Genomic DNA, 14,550 nt, shown 5'->3' with positions numbered 1-14,550 from the left:
TTGTCCCACGGGGGGCTCAGTTTTAACCCCCATTTTACAGATTAGGTGACCGAGGCACAGAGAAGTGAAGTGACTTGCCCAAAGTCACACAGCTGACAGTTGGAGGAGCCGGGATTTGAACTCATGACCTCCGACTCCGAAGCCTGTGCTCTTTCCACTGAGTCACACTGCTTCTCGAGCCACGCCTGGCACTTAGAACAGGGCTTGGCACATAGTAAGTGCCTAACAAATACCATTATTATTAATATTATTAGATCTCTACTTCTGGTGCACTCTCCCAAGCATTTAATACACATTCTCCACACAGTCGGTGCTTAGTAAATATCCTTAATACTGATGATCGTTTCAGTACCGGGCCAAAGTCCCAATTCTTAGAGAATGTTGGAAACTACCACACCTCTGTACACATAATAATAGTAATAATAACAATAATGATGACATATATTAAGTGCTTACTATGTGCAAAGCACTGTTCTAAGCGCTGGGGAGGTTACAAGGTGATCAGGTTGTCCCATGTGGGGCTCCCAGTCTTAACCCCCATTTTACAGATGAGGTAACTGAGGCACAGAGGAGTTAAGTGACTTGCCCAAAGTCACACAGCTGACAGTTGGTGGAGCCGGGATTTGAACCCACGAACTCTGACTCCGAAGCCCGGGCTTTTCCACTGAGCCATGCTGCTTCTCACATGAGCATTGACCTGGTCATCAGAAGGACCTGGGTTCTAATTCCAGCTTCACCACTTGTCTGCAGTGTGACCTTGGGCAAATCACTTAATTTCTCTGTGCCTCACTTATCGCATCTGTAAAATGGGGATGAAGACTGGGACCCCCATGTGGGACAGGGACTGTGTCGAGCCGAATAACCTGGATCTACACCAGTGCTTAGAACAGTGCCTGGAACACAATATGTGCTCAACAAATATCCTTTTTTTAAAAAAAAGAACATGCAGTTTGGTGTTAAGATTGGTGTCAATTTTAGTACTATCAACAAACTGTCAATCTCCCAGAGACTATGGTGGCCTTCTCAATACGGTTTTCTACTTCTTCGTCTACCCATGCATTATTACGGGGTATTGTCCGGGTGAAGGGATTAGGTGTCCCGATTCAGCCAGGATGCTGGTGGAAATCTGGGAAAGTGCGTGAGGTTTTCCTAGAACAGGCTGGGGCATGAGCTAAATCTTCCTTGGGCTTGTCATTCATTCATTCATTCATTCAATCATATTTATTGAGTGCTTACTGTGTGCAGAGCACTGAACTAAGTGCTTGGGAAGTACAAGTTGGCAAAATAATAATAATAATAATAACAATGATAATAATGGCATTTATATAAGTGCTTACTATGTGCAATGCACTGTTCTAAGCCTTGGGGAGGTTACAAGGTGATCAGATTGTAGCACGGGGGGCTCACAGTCTTCATCCCCATTTTACAGATGAGGTAACTGAGGCCCAGAGAAGTTAAGTGACTTGCCCAAAGTCACCCAGCTGACAATTGGCGGAGCCGGGATTTGAACCCATGACCTCTGACTCCAAAGCCCGTGCTCTTTCCACTGAGACACGCTGTATGTAGAGATGGTCCCTACCCAACATTGAGCTCCTCATGATAGTTCTTTGAATCATCTTGGGAAGAAAGTGAGTTCTCAGAAAATAAAAAGGCTTTCAGCCCCAACCCCGAAGATCACTTTCGTGACTCGTATTATTTCAGCACCACTCAAAGCAGGAGGAATTCTTCTTTCGAAAAGGAAAAGTGAACTCCAAAAGACTCTGAAAGGCCTAGCCTATTATTCTGTGACCTACCCTCTGGCCCTTTGCGATCCCACGGGAACATTTTTGAAGCGGTACGCAGAAAGACTGGGAAGGAGAATAATAATCCTCAGCACCGGAGCGGTTCAAGTCCTGAACCGTGGGAGGAAATCTAGGTAGTGCATGTCAATTTATGAAGTAAACAGGGCCATCTGAAACAAAGCGCTTTCGCATGAGACGGCCTGGGATCTGGATGCCGTTGAGTGTTTACGCTGGCCCGGATTCTCCCCCAGAATAAGCAGGCTTTCCTAACTGAGAGGCCAAACAATGGGAAACAGCATTTGGGAGGAGTGAACCTCTCCGGCAAAGACTTTATCCTGAGAGTTCCCGAAACAATCCACAATCTCCGATACAGCTGCCGATAAAGCCGTCCAAGGCGACCGCCTCAAAGACCGCTTGTTCCTTCCGGGCGGGGGAGAGGCGGCTGAACGATCTGACATCTGTCCTCTCCTGCTGCCAAGTTGGCGCAACTCACTGTGCGCTCGCAGGTGGTGTCCCTACTAGTCTGGAAACCAGAGGGCAGACGCACAGGGGCCTCGCGTGTCTGCTGTGTGACCTTGGGCAAGTCACTTAACTTCTCTGAGCCTCAGTTCCCTCATCTGTAAAATGGGGGTGAAGACTGTGAGCCCCACATGGGACAACCTCATTACCTTGTTTCCCCTCCCCAGCGCTTGGAACAGTGCTTTGCACGTAGTAAGCGCTTAACAAATGTTATTATTATTATTATTATTATTATTATTATTATTATTCACACATACACCTGTCCTCACAGGTTAGCGTGGCTCAGTGGAAAGAGCCTGGGCTTTGGAGTCAGAGGTCATGGGTTCAAATCCCAGCTCCGCCACTTGTCAGCTGGGTGACTTTGGGCAAGTCACGTCACTTCTCTGGGCCTCAGTTCCCTCATCTGTAAAATGGGGATGAAGACTGTGAGCCCCATGTGGGACAACCTGATCACCCTGTAACCTCCCCAGAGCTTAGAACAGTGCTTTGCACATAGTAAGCACTTAATAGATGCTATAAAAAATTACTAGTGCAGTACAATATTGCCATATGCTATGGGTATTTTAATATATGTTCACTTTCTAGACTGTGAGCCCCCTGTTGGGTAGGGACCGTCTCTTTGTGTTGCCACCTTGTGCTTCCCAAGCGCTTAGTACAGTGCTCTGCACACAGTAAGCGCTCAATAAATACGATTGAATGAATAATGATGTTCAGCCCTTACTATGTGCCAAGCACTGTTCTAAGCACTGGGGTAGATTCGGGTTAATCAGGTTGGACCCAATCCCCCCCACTCTTGACCCCCATTTTCCAGTTGAGGGAACTGAGGCCCGGAGAAGTGACGTGACTCGCTTAATAACAACAATGTTCAGCCCTTACTATGTGCTGAGCACTGTTCTAAGCACTGGGGTAGATTCGGGTTAATCAGGTTGGACCCAATCCCTCACACTCTTGACCCCCATTTTCCAGTTGAGGGAACTGAGGCCCGGAGAAGTGAAGTCACTCGCCCAGGGTCAGACAGCAGGCAAGGGGCGGAGCCAGGATTAGAACTCATGACCTCGTTACTCCCAGGCCCGTGTTCTCTCCACTGAGCCAGGCTGCTTCTCTAAGAGGTTCAGATTAATAATAATAATAATAATAATGATGGCATTTATTAAGCGCTTATTATGTGCAAAGCACCGTTCTAAGTGCTGGGGAGGTATTAGTTAATTGCTTACTATGTGCCAGGCACTGTATTAAGTGCTGGGGTAGTAATAATAATAATTATAATAATAATAATAATAATAGCATTTGTTAAGCGCTTACTATGTGCAAAGCACTGTTCTAAGCAATGGGGGGGATACAGAGTGATCAGGTTGTCCCACATGGGGCTCACAGTCTTAATCACCATTTTACAGAGGATGTAACTGAGGCACAGAGAATAATAATAATAATAATAATAATAATAATAATAATAATAATAATAATAACATTTATTAAGCACTTACTATGTGCAAAGCACTGTTCTAAGCACTGGGGAGTTTACAAGGTGATCAGGTTGTCCCATGGGGGGCTCACAGTCTTAATCCCCATTTTACAGAGGAGGGAACTGAGGCCCAGAGAAGTGAAGTGACTTGCCCAAAGTCACACAGCTGACAAGTGGCGGAGCCCGGATTTGAACCCATGACCTCTGACTCCAAAGCCCGGGCTCTTTCCACTGAGCCACGTGGCTTCTCTAATGCCACTGAAGAGTGACTCCCTGCAAGTACCACATGACTCCGTTTTCTTCCATTCTGCAGGTTAACAGGAGCACCGCAGGAAGAGGAGTTTGGGGAATCAGTAAAACATCATGTCAGATTCATAGAGAAGCAGTGTGGCTCAGTGGAAAGAGCCCGGGCTTTGGAGTCAGTGGTCATGGGTTCAAATCCCAACTCCGCCAATTGTCAGCTGTGTGACTTTGGGCAAGTCACTTAATAATAACAATAATAATGGCATTTATTAAGCGCTTACTATGTGTACTATGTGTAAAGCACTGTTCTAAGCGCTGGGGAGGTTACAAGGTGATCAGGTTGTCCCACGGGGGGCTCACAGTCTTCATCCCCATTTTACAGATGAGGGAACTGAGGCCCAGAGAAGTGAACTGACTTGCCCAAAGTCACACAGCTGACAATTGGTGGAGCCGGGATTTGAACCCGACCTCTGACTCCAAAGCCTGTGCTCTTTCCACTGAGCCACGCTCTGTGCCTCAGTTACCTCATCTGTAAAATGGGGATTAACTCTGAGCCCCCCCGGAGGACAACCTGGTCACCTTGTATCCCCCCCCGGCGCTTAGAACAGTGCTTTGCATATAGTAAGCGCTTAACAAATACCATCATTATTATTCACAGCCCTTAATATGCCATAAACCCTTCTTCCACCCTGTTAATAAATAATAATAATGCCAATTATGGCAGTTGTTAAGCACTTGCTATGGGCCAAACACTTTTCTAAGTGCTGGCGTGGATAATGTCCCATTGTCGACCCCTGGCCCATGTCCTATCTCTCGCCTGGAATGTCCTCCCTCCTCAAATAATAATAATAATAATAATGATGGCATTTATTAAGTGCTTACTATATGCAAAGCACTCTTCTAAGCGCTGGGGAGGTTACAAGGCAATCAGGTTGTCCCAGGGGCGGCTCACAGTCTTAATTTCCATTTTACAGATGAGGGAACTGAGGCACAGAGAAGTTAAGTGACTTGCCCAAAGTCACACAGCTGACAACTGGTGGAGCCGGGATTTGAACCCATGACTTCTGACTCCAAAGCCTGTGCTCTTTCCACTGAGCCACGCTGCTTCTCTAAGAAGAAGAGAAAGAAGGGGAAGAGGAGAAAGAAGGGGAAGAGGCAAAAGAAGGGGAAGAGGAGAAAGAAGGGGAAGAGGCGAAAGAAGGGGAAGAGGAGAAAGAAGGGGATGAGGAGAAAGAAGGGAAGAGTGGAGGAGGAGGAGGAAGAGGGGAAGAAGGGAGGAGGAAGGGAAGGGGAGGAGGAAGAGGAGAAAGAGGAAGGGAAGAGGAAGGGTTACGCTCCCCCCCTTCAAAGCCCTACCGAAGGATCACTTCCTCCAGGAGACCTTCCCAGACTAAGCCCCACTTTTTTCCTCAGTTCCCCCCTCCATCACCCCGACTTGCTCCTCTTTGCACTCCCCCACCCCCCACCGCACAGTGCTTGTAAATAATTCTATTTATTCATAATTAATGCCTGTTTACTTGTTTCGATGGGTATATATCAATAATTCTATTTTTTTAGATTTTTAGATTGATGCTATTGATGCCTATTTACTTGTTTTGACGTCTGTCTCCCCCCTTCTAGACTGTGAGCCCGTTGTAAGCAGAGATTGTCTCTCTTTGTTGCTGAATTGTACATTCCAAGCACTTAGTACAGTGCTCTGCACACAGTAAGTGCTCAATAAGCACGACTGAATGAATAATAATGAGAGTGGTATTTGTTAATCGCTTACTGCGTGCCCGGCACTGTACTAAGCGCTGGGGTGGATACGAGGAAATCGGGTTGGACCCAGTCCCTTGTCCCACGTGGGGCTCACAGTCTCAATCCCCATTTTAGAGATGAGGAAACTGAGGCACGGAAGTGAAGTCATTTGCCCAAGGTCACCCGGAGGAATGTGGCAGACCTGGATTAGAACCCAGCTCCCTCTAACTCCCATGTCTGTGCTCTATCCCTTAAGTTGCGCTGTTTCCCACATTATGCTATGATTGTGCCATAGCCAATTAACCGATCGATCCATCGGTGCTATTTATTGAGTGCTTAATGTGTGCCGAGTCTCCCGCGGGGATCATTCTCACATCCATGTGTCTGAATGCGGTAAGCAATTAATAAATCCTGATGCTGCTGCTAATGATGTTGATTCCTGCTGGCCAGCAAGCATTCAGGGCACTTCCAAAGGTTTTTTCCAAGCTAGTGCTTGTTTTGGCCTGCTGGAGTCTTGATCACATTAATAGACAGGCTCTTTTCTCAAATGCCGCAACTCACTGAAAAGAGGGAAGGTCATCATCTGAATGGTTTGACTCAGAAAAATATACAGATTTAGACAGATAATGACAACAGACTTCTTAAGCGTTTTTTAGGCCAAATCCAACAAGCTCCAATAGCTTCTGCTAAATTCCTGTATTTTTTGCTCTAAGATTAGTTTTATTCAGAGGTTACCGAAAGGGATTATCGTTAAAATCAACAATCTTGGATAAATAAGTCAAAACAATGTTCACTGCCTTATCGGTAAATATTGCCACTATTCAAGTTAAAGACACTTGGTGTAAAATAACACATCTCGACCATCTCGTGAAAAATTCTGGAAAACAAGAACCCAAGAACGGATGAAAGACGCATGGCTTCTTCCCATTCGATTCTAAAAGTATCCAAGGATTCTGCGGTTTTAATTCAACTCCCTTTTAATGTATAGAGCAACTTCCAAAACTACATTCAACAAGCAGGACTTCAAATGCAAATGCTTTTTTCCGAGAGTGAAATATTTTGAAAATATCAGGTGACTATGGAGTAATGCACATGTTTCTTGATGATTTACTTCTCAACCACTTTCTGAACTAGACTGAAGAAGGAATTGTGACAGAATGCAAAATAACGAGTGTGGCATTTGTTAGGTGCTTACTATGTGCCAGGCATTGTACTAAGCGCTGTGGTGGATACAAGCAAATAGGGTTGGATACAGTCCCTGTCCCACATGGGGTTTACAAATAATCCCCATTTTACAGGTGAGGTAATGGAGGGCCAGCGAAAAGAAGTGACTTGTCCAAGGTCACACAGCAGACAAGTGGTGGAGGTAGAAATAGAAGCCAGATCCTTCTGACTTTCAGGCCTGTGTTCTAAGCATTCATTTATTCAATCCTATTTATTGAGCACTTACCGTGTGCACTAGACTGTGCTGCTTCTCTTCATCCAAACACTCACTACACTGGTCCAGAAACTTGTCCTGTCCTTCCTCGTCTACTCCGTCAGCCTCCTCATTGACCTCCCTCCCTCCAATCTCTCCCCACTCCAGTCCATACTCCACTCTGTCACCCAGGGCATTGTTCCAAACCATCATACATTCATTCATTCAATCATATTTACTGAGCACTTACTGTGTGCAAAACACTGTATTAAGTGCGTGGAAAGTACAATTGGGCAACAAATAGAGACCATCCCTACCCAACAACGGGCTCACAGTCTAGAAGGGGGGGAGACAGACAACAAAACAAAACAAGTAGACAGGCGTCAGTACCACCAATATAAATAAATAGAATCATAGATATATGCACATCATTAATAAAATGAATAGAATAATAAATATGTACATAAATGCACAAGTGCTGAGGGAGGGAGGGGATAGAGCAGAGGGAGGGAGTCGGAGCGATGGGGAGGGGAGGAGGAGCAGAGGAAAAGAGGGGTTCAGTCTGGGAAGGCCTCCTGGAGGAGGTGAGCTTTCAGCAGGGCTTTGAAAGGGGGAAGAGAGCTAGTTTGGCCAATGTGAGGAGGGAGGGCGTTCCACGCCAGAGGTAGGACATGGGCCGGGGGTCGACGGCGGGACGGGCGAGAATGAGGCCCAGTGAGGAGGTGAACGGTGGCAGAGGAGCGGAGTGTGTGGGCTGGGCTGGAGAAGGAGAGAAGGGAGGGGAGGTAGGAGGGGGCGAGGGGATGGACAGCTTTGAAGCTGTGTTGGGCAGCAGCGGCATGGGAGAGAGTTGAGGGCGGACACTCAAGGTGACTGCGCGGAAGGGGGCAATGGCCAACCATTTCTGCATTTTTACCAAGAAAAGTCTACGGATGCACCATCAGAACGATTGCAGATGGAGGTGGGGCGTTCTGGGAAAGATGGGACCACGGCGACGTTATGGGTCGGAGACGACTCAACAGCATAAGACAAGACTGTCAACTTGAGTTTCGGCCCATCTTCCCATTCCTCAAAAACCTCCGTTGGTTTCCCATTAATAACACTAATAATAATTATGGCATTTATTAAGCACTTACTATGTGCAAAGCATGGTTCTAAGCGTTGGGGAGGTTACAAGGTGATCAGGTTGTCCCACGGGGGGCTCACAACGTTCCTCATTCTCAGAGAATAATAATAATAATAATAATAATCGTGGTTTTTGTTAAGCGCTTACTATGTGCCAGATACTGTACTAAACGCTGGCAGTGTAGCCTAGTAGAAAGAACTTGAGCATGGGAATCGGCGGTTCTGGGTTCTAATCCTGACTCTGCCGCCTGCCTTCTGTGCAACCTTAGGCAAATCACTTAACATCTCTGTGCCACAGTTATCTCATCTGGAAAATGGGAATTGATAAGGTGAGCCCCATGTGGTACACGGACAGTGGCCAATCTGATTAGATTGTACCCATCCCAATGCTTAGTAGAATGCTTAGCACAAAGTAAGCAATTAATATACAATACCAGAATTAATTCCACAATTACTAAGCACTGGGGAACTACACCAATTAATCAGATGGCTACAGAAGTCTGCCTTAGATATTTCATGGATCCAATAGCATTTATTCAGCCCACAATAAGCTTACAGTCTACATTTATGTGTATCTATAACCTCCAGAGGCACACTTTGATTGGAGGATTTGATTGTACACTCTAGACTATAAACTCATTGTCCGCAGGGAATGTGTGTTTATTGTTCTATTGTATTTTCCCAGGTGCTTAGTACAGGGCTCTGCACACAGTAAGCTATCAATGAATATGACTGAATGAATATCATAATTACTATCCCTCATTCCAGACTGTAAGCTTGTCTTTGCAACTACCATGGACTGCCCAAAAAACAAACATGGACTTTGGAGCAAATTAATCCAAAGTGGTTTTTGGAAGGCCAAATAACTCGACTTACATTACCATATTTTGGACACATAATCAGGAGGACTGATTCTCTGGAGAAGACCCTAATACTAGGAAAAGTCCAGGGAAAATGTGGAAGAGGCAGACCAGCGGCTAGATGGATAGAAACCATAACAACGATAATGAAAGAACTGTTAGAAAGATTGCAGATTATGGCAGAGGACAGGACGTTCTGGAGAAAGTATATCCATGGAGTTGCTATGAATCGTAAATGACTCACCGGCATTTAATGATAATGATAAACTCTCCACAATGATAATAATGATAAACTGCTCTGCACATAGTAAGCGCTCAATAAATGTGATTGAATAAAAGAATAAAGTGGCTAATAGGCAGGCAGGGAGAGTCCAGCAAAGGCACATGAATCCTATCGGGCCCTCACTGTCCATTTGCTTTCCAGTGTGAATCAAACAACTGCCTGCCCTCAGTGGGCTGGATTTTAGATCTACCTGGCTCCTTCCCCTTCCTCCTTATAAATCATGATGACCCAATTACAATCAGACGGTGTGCCCCTACTGAACTATACCAAACCACCACCAAATAATCAGTTAAAGAGTTGTGTTTTTTGTCTTCTTCTTTTGAATGAGACCCCTGATTCATTTCAATACATTCAGAACTGAAAAATGCCCCTTTTTAAATTTCCAGTTTGCTGATTTTAATGCATTCATTCATTCATTCAGTCAGTCATATGTATTGGGCGCTTAATGTGTGCAGAGCACTGCACTGAATTGTACTTTCCAAGTGCTTAGTACAGTGCTGTACAGTGCTTAGTACATTAGTAAGAGCTCAATAAATACAATTGAATGAATGAATGAATGAATGAATGAATGAATAAGCGCTTGGGAGAGTACAATACAACAACAAATGGACATTTTCCCTGCCCACAATGAGCTTACGCACGCTGTTTATGGTGGCTCTGTTTTATTCTTTAAATTAAGTATGATTTTGGAGTAGCAATTTTATCCCAAAAGGTGTGCTTTTATAAATCTCAGAACAATTTTGACAATCTGCCTAAATGAATCATACCTGTAGTTCCTTATATCGATTCTGACAGGTGAGTACTTCATTCTCTTTGTCCTTCAGAAAATCACTTTCAAAGAACTTGTACTTTTCCATTAACTTTTCCAAATCCTAAAGAAACACGCAATTCAAAAATGTGCATTAGTGTTTCAGAAAATTCAGCATAACACACATATGAAGTCCGCATCGAACAGCACAATACAATCTGGTCTGAGAGAACCAGCAGATAGGAAGAAGTCAATTTAGTGGTGGTCTGGGAATCGAACCAAATAATAATCAATCAGTGGTATACTAGGGAGAGTATACACAAGAAGCAGCATGGCCTAGTGGATAGAGCACGCGCTTGGGAGTCATGAATGTAACTTGTCTGCTGTGTGTTCTTGGGCAAGTCATTTCACTTCTCTGGGCCTCAGTTACCTCATCTGTAAAATGGGGATTAAGACTGTGAGGCCTACATGGGACAGGGACTGTGTCCAACTTGAATTGCTTGTATCCATCCCCGTGCTGAGTACAGTGCCCGGCACATAATAATAATAATGATGGTATTTGTTAAGCGCTTACTATGTGCGAAGCACTGTTCTAAGCGCTGGGGGGAATACATGGTGATCAGGTTGTCCCACGTGGGGCTCACAGTCTTAATCCCCATTTTACAGATGCAGTAACTGAGGCACAGAGAAGTTAAGTGACTTGTCCAAAGTCACACAGCTGACAAGCAGCGGAGCCGGGATTGGAACCCATGACCTCTGACGCCCAAGCCCGTGCTCTTTCCACTGAGCCTTGCTGCTTCTCCACAGTAAACACTTTACAAATACCATCGTTATTGTTATCATTTTTTAATTATTATTATAATTACATTCCCTGCCCAAAAGGAGTTTTCAGGCTAGTCTAGAGCATTAAATACGGCTGCTCATTTTTATAGGACTCGACTCCCTCCACGATACTAATCTGACATATTCCAGGGCACCGGAATCGTGGGAATGAGTTAATGAATGTGTCCCCAAGACCGAACTATCACCTAGCCCTGGTATGCTTTTTTAATCACTGTTGGTGTTCTAATTTTCCTCAAGCTTTCCAGTGCATGCATTTCACGCATTTACATTTGTGGGAAATGTCAAACCTTCTTAATCCTCTGGTTTTCTTCCTCAGAGGCCTTGAGTTGAATCTCCAGACTTGTAACTTTGTGTTGAAACTGCAAATTTGAACCCCCGGCCTCCAGCTCCGTAGCATCATCTTTGACCCTGGCCGTTTCGCAACTCTGCTCCTCTGGTAAAGCCGGAGGGGTTTTTGTCGAAAGTTGAACCTGATCCATTTCGAGAAAGCCAAAACGGAGGACGTTGAATATATCAAAAGTAAAAAAACAAAACAAAAACAAAACCAGTATTGGACACCAGTGAGTCAATGGTATTTATTGAGGGCTTATGTGTGCAGAGCAATGTATCAGAGAAGCAGCATGGCTCAGTGGGAAGAGCCCGGGCTTTGGAGTCAGAAGTCATGGGCTCAAATCCTGGCTCCGCCAACTGTCAGCTGTGTGACTTTGGGCAAGTCACTTAACTTCTCTGGGCCTCAGTTACCTCATCTGTAAAATGAGGATTAAAACTGTGAGCCCCCCGTGGGACAACATGATCACCTTGTAACCTCCCCAGAGCTTAGAACAGTGCTTTGCACATAGTAAGCGCTTAACAAATACCATTATTATTATTGTTATTATTATTATTATTATTATCATTATTATTATTATCAAGCACTTGGGAGAGTATTATGTAACAATAAACAGACACATTCCCTGCCCACAACTAGCTTACCCTCTAGTTACACCAATAAGAGCCCCCTTTTTCCTCTCCTCCTCCCCATCCTCCCTGCCCTACCTCCTTCCCCTCCCCACAGCACCTGTATATATGTTGGTACAGATTTATTACTCTATTTATTTTATTGTACATATTTACTAGTCTATTAATTTTGTTAATGATGTGCATCTAGCTTTACTTCTATTTATTCTGATGACTTGTCACCTGTCCACATGTTTTGTTTTGTCTGTCTCCCCCTCCTAGAATGTGAGCCCGTTGTTGGGTAGGAACCGTCCCTATATGCTGCCAATTTGTACTTCTCAAGCGCTTAATACAGTGCTCTGCACACAGTAAGCACACAAAAAATAAATAAATAAATAAATAAATAATAATAAACGAATAAACGAATAAATAAATAAATACGATTGAATGAATGAATGAATGAATGAATGAATGAATGAATTTGAAAAGAACATATGGAAGTTTGGAAAAAAATCTTTTGGAAATTCAACTGCAGAGAAGGTTCTGAATCCTGAAGGCTACAAGCTCCTTGTACACTGTAAGCCCCTTATAGGGTGAGATCGTAACTAAGCGTAGTGGATAGAATTTGGGCCTGGGAGACAGAAGGTCATGGGTTCAAATCCCAGCTTCGCCACTTGTCTGCTGTGTGGCCTTGGGCCAGTTACTTCACTTGTCTGTGCCTCAATCACCTCATCTGTAAAATGGGGATTAAGACTGTGAGCCCAACGTGGGACAGAGACTGTGTCCACCCTGATTTGCTTGTATTCACCCCAGCGCTTAGAACAGTGCCTATTTATTTATTACTCGATTTATTTATTTATTTATTTTACTTGTACATATCTATTCTATTTATTTTATTTTGTTAGTATGTTTGGTTTTGTTCTCTGTCTCCCCCTTTTAGACTGTGAGCCCACTGCTGGGTAGGGACTGTCTCTATATGTTACCAACTTGTACTTCCCAAGCACTTAGTACAGTGCTCTGCACACAGTAAGCGCTCAATAAATACGATTGATGATGATGATGATGATGATGCCTGGCACATAATAAGCGCTTAACAAAGACCACAATTATTATTGTACTTTCCCAAGCACTTAGTACATTGCTCTGCAATACTAAGCGCGTGGTCAGGACCATTGTTAGATCTCTTTCACCTTTCAAATAAATTAATAAAAGGCACGGAAATGCCACCCAGGTCTTCACAAGAAAAGGAGAATTGAGATTTTTCAATAGGACATAAACTTTCTCTGGGCTAGATCCACTAATTGTTTATAGTCATTCATTCAATCGTATTTATTGAGTGCTTACTATATGCAGAGTACTCTACTAAGCTCTTGGGAGAAGACAATATAACAACAAACAGACAAGTTTCCTGTCCACTTTTATCTAGGTACAGGGACAACTGAACCTTACCAGTATTTGCCTCCATATTTAGTTTCAATAATGTCCTCCGAACACCTGCGATCTTTCAGCATTAGAATGTCCACGGAAATCTTTAGCCCAGACTAGCCAGGTTCTAAGCGTCTAAGCCCCTCTATCGATTTTCCATTTTTAATTTAAAAACAAACAGGGGTACACACCGAGACCACACATCATCCTGGCGATATTATCTGAAATACGTTAACTATGCATTTGGATCCTCAGAAATTGCAACTGAAGTGTAAATTAAGGATTTGGAGAGCTATTTCCCCAGAATCCTGTACTACTCGAAATATGAGTTTGGCTCCAATTGAACAACTGAAACACACAAACAGCATCTATGTAAATACCTCTGGTCTATGAACTATTTGAAAACCTCCCCCCTGCAAAAAGAACAACTGCCTTCTGGAAAGGATGCTTTTGTCTTGGAAATTTCTTTCTCCATCAAGTCTAAGGTCATTTAAGGTGAAGTAGTATTAGGTTGTTTTTTTTTTAAATCTATCACCAGGCATTGGATTTTTTTCAGATTTATTACATTTAAATGTAAATTACATTACATTGAAGGTTCTAACCCTCACATGTAAGTCAGATATTACTAGTGACATAATAATAATAATAATAATGGTGGCATTTGTTAAGTGCTTACTAAGTGCAAGACACTGTTCTAAGCTCTGAGCACTGTTCTAAGCACTGAGCCCTGTTCTTCTATATTAAGCATTGTCCTACTAAATTAATCTAAGATAATGAGAAAATCTACAGTGCTGTTTTCGTGTATACAGAATTTAAAGATGGGCCTGGAAGTCAGAAGGACCTGAGTTCTAATCCCGGCTCCATCACTTTTCTGCTGTGTGACCTTGGGCAAGTCACTTCACTTCTCTGGCCCTCAGTTCCCTCATCTGTAAAATGGGGATGAAGACTATGAGCCCCGTGTGGGACAGGGACTGGGTCCAACCTGATTAGCTTGGATCCATCCCTGCACTTAGAACAGTGCCTGACACATAGGAAGCCAAAATCGCCAGAATCCACCCCTTCCTCTCGGTCCAAACTGCTACCACATTAATGCAAGCACTTATTCTATCTCGCCTTGATTATTTTATCAGCCTCCTTGCTGACCTCCCGGCCTACTGTCTCTCCCCATTCC

The 14,550-nt window shown here is 44.0% G+C and overlaps 1 protein-coding gene across 3 annotated transcripts in view; it reads right to left on the bottom strand.

Annotated features, from left to right (window-relative positions):
- The window catches only part of CCDC91 (coiled-coil domain containing 91), a 510,937-nt gene that overhangs the window by 393,236 nt on the left and 103,151 nt on the right, over window positions 1-14,550 (bottom strand). For all 3 annotated transcript variants that reach the window (XM_038742360.1, XM_038742369.1, XM_038742367.1), the window contains exons 4-5: window positions 11,306-11,488; window positions 10,195-10,299 (exon numbers count right to left, since the gene is read on the bottom strand). In XM_038742360.1, the coding sequence (XP_038598288.1) occupies window positions 10,195-10,299; window positions 11,306-11,488 (288 nt within the window). The remainder of the gene's footprint in view (window positions 1-10,194; window positions 10,300-11,305; window positions 11,489-14,550) is intronic.

This window comes from Tachyglossus aculeatus, chromosome 2 (assembly GCF_015852505.1).
Source record: "Tachyglossus aculeatus isolate mTacAcu1 chromosome 2, mTacAcu1.pri, whole genome shotgun sequence".
Classification (NCBI taxonomy): domain Eukaryota; kingdom Metazoa; phylum Chordata; class Mammalia; order Monotremata; family Tachyglossidae; genus Tachyglossus; species Tachyglossus aculeatus.
Note: the sequence above shows the minus strand (reverse complement) of the source record. Positions and strands in the feature narration are given on the sequence as shown.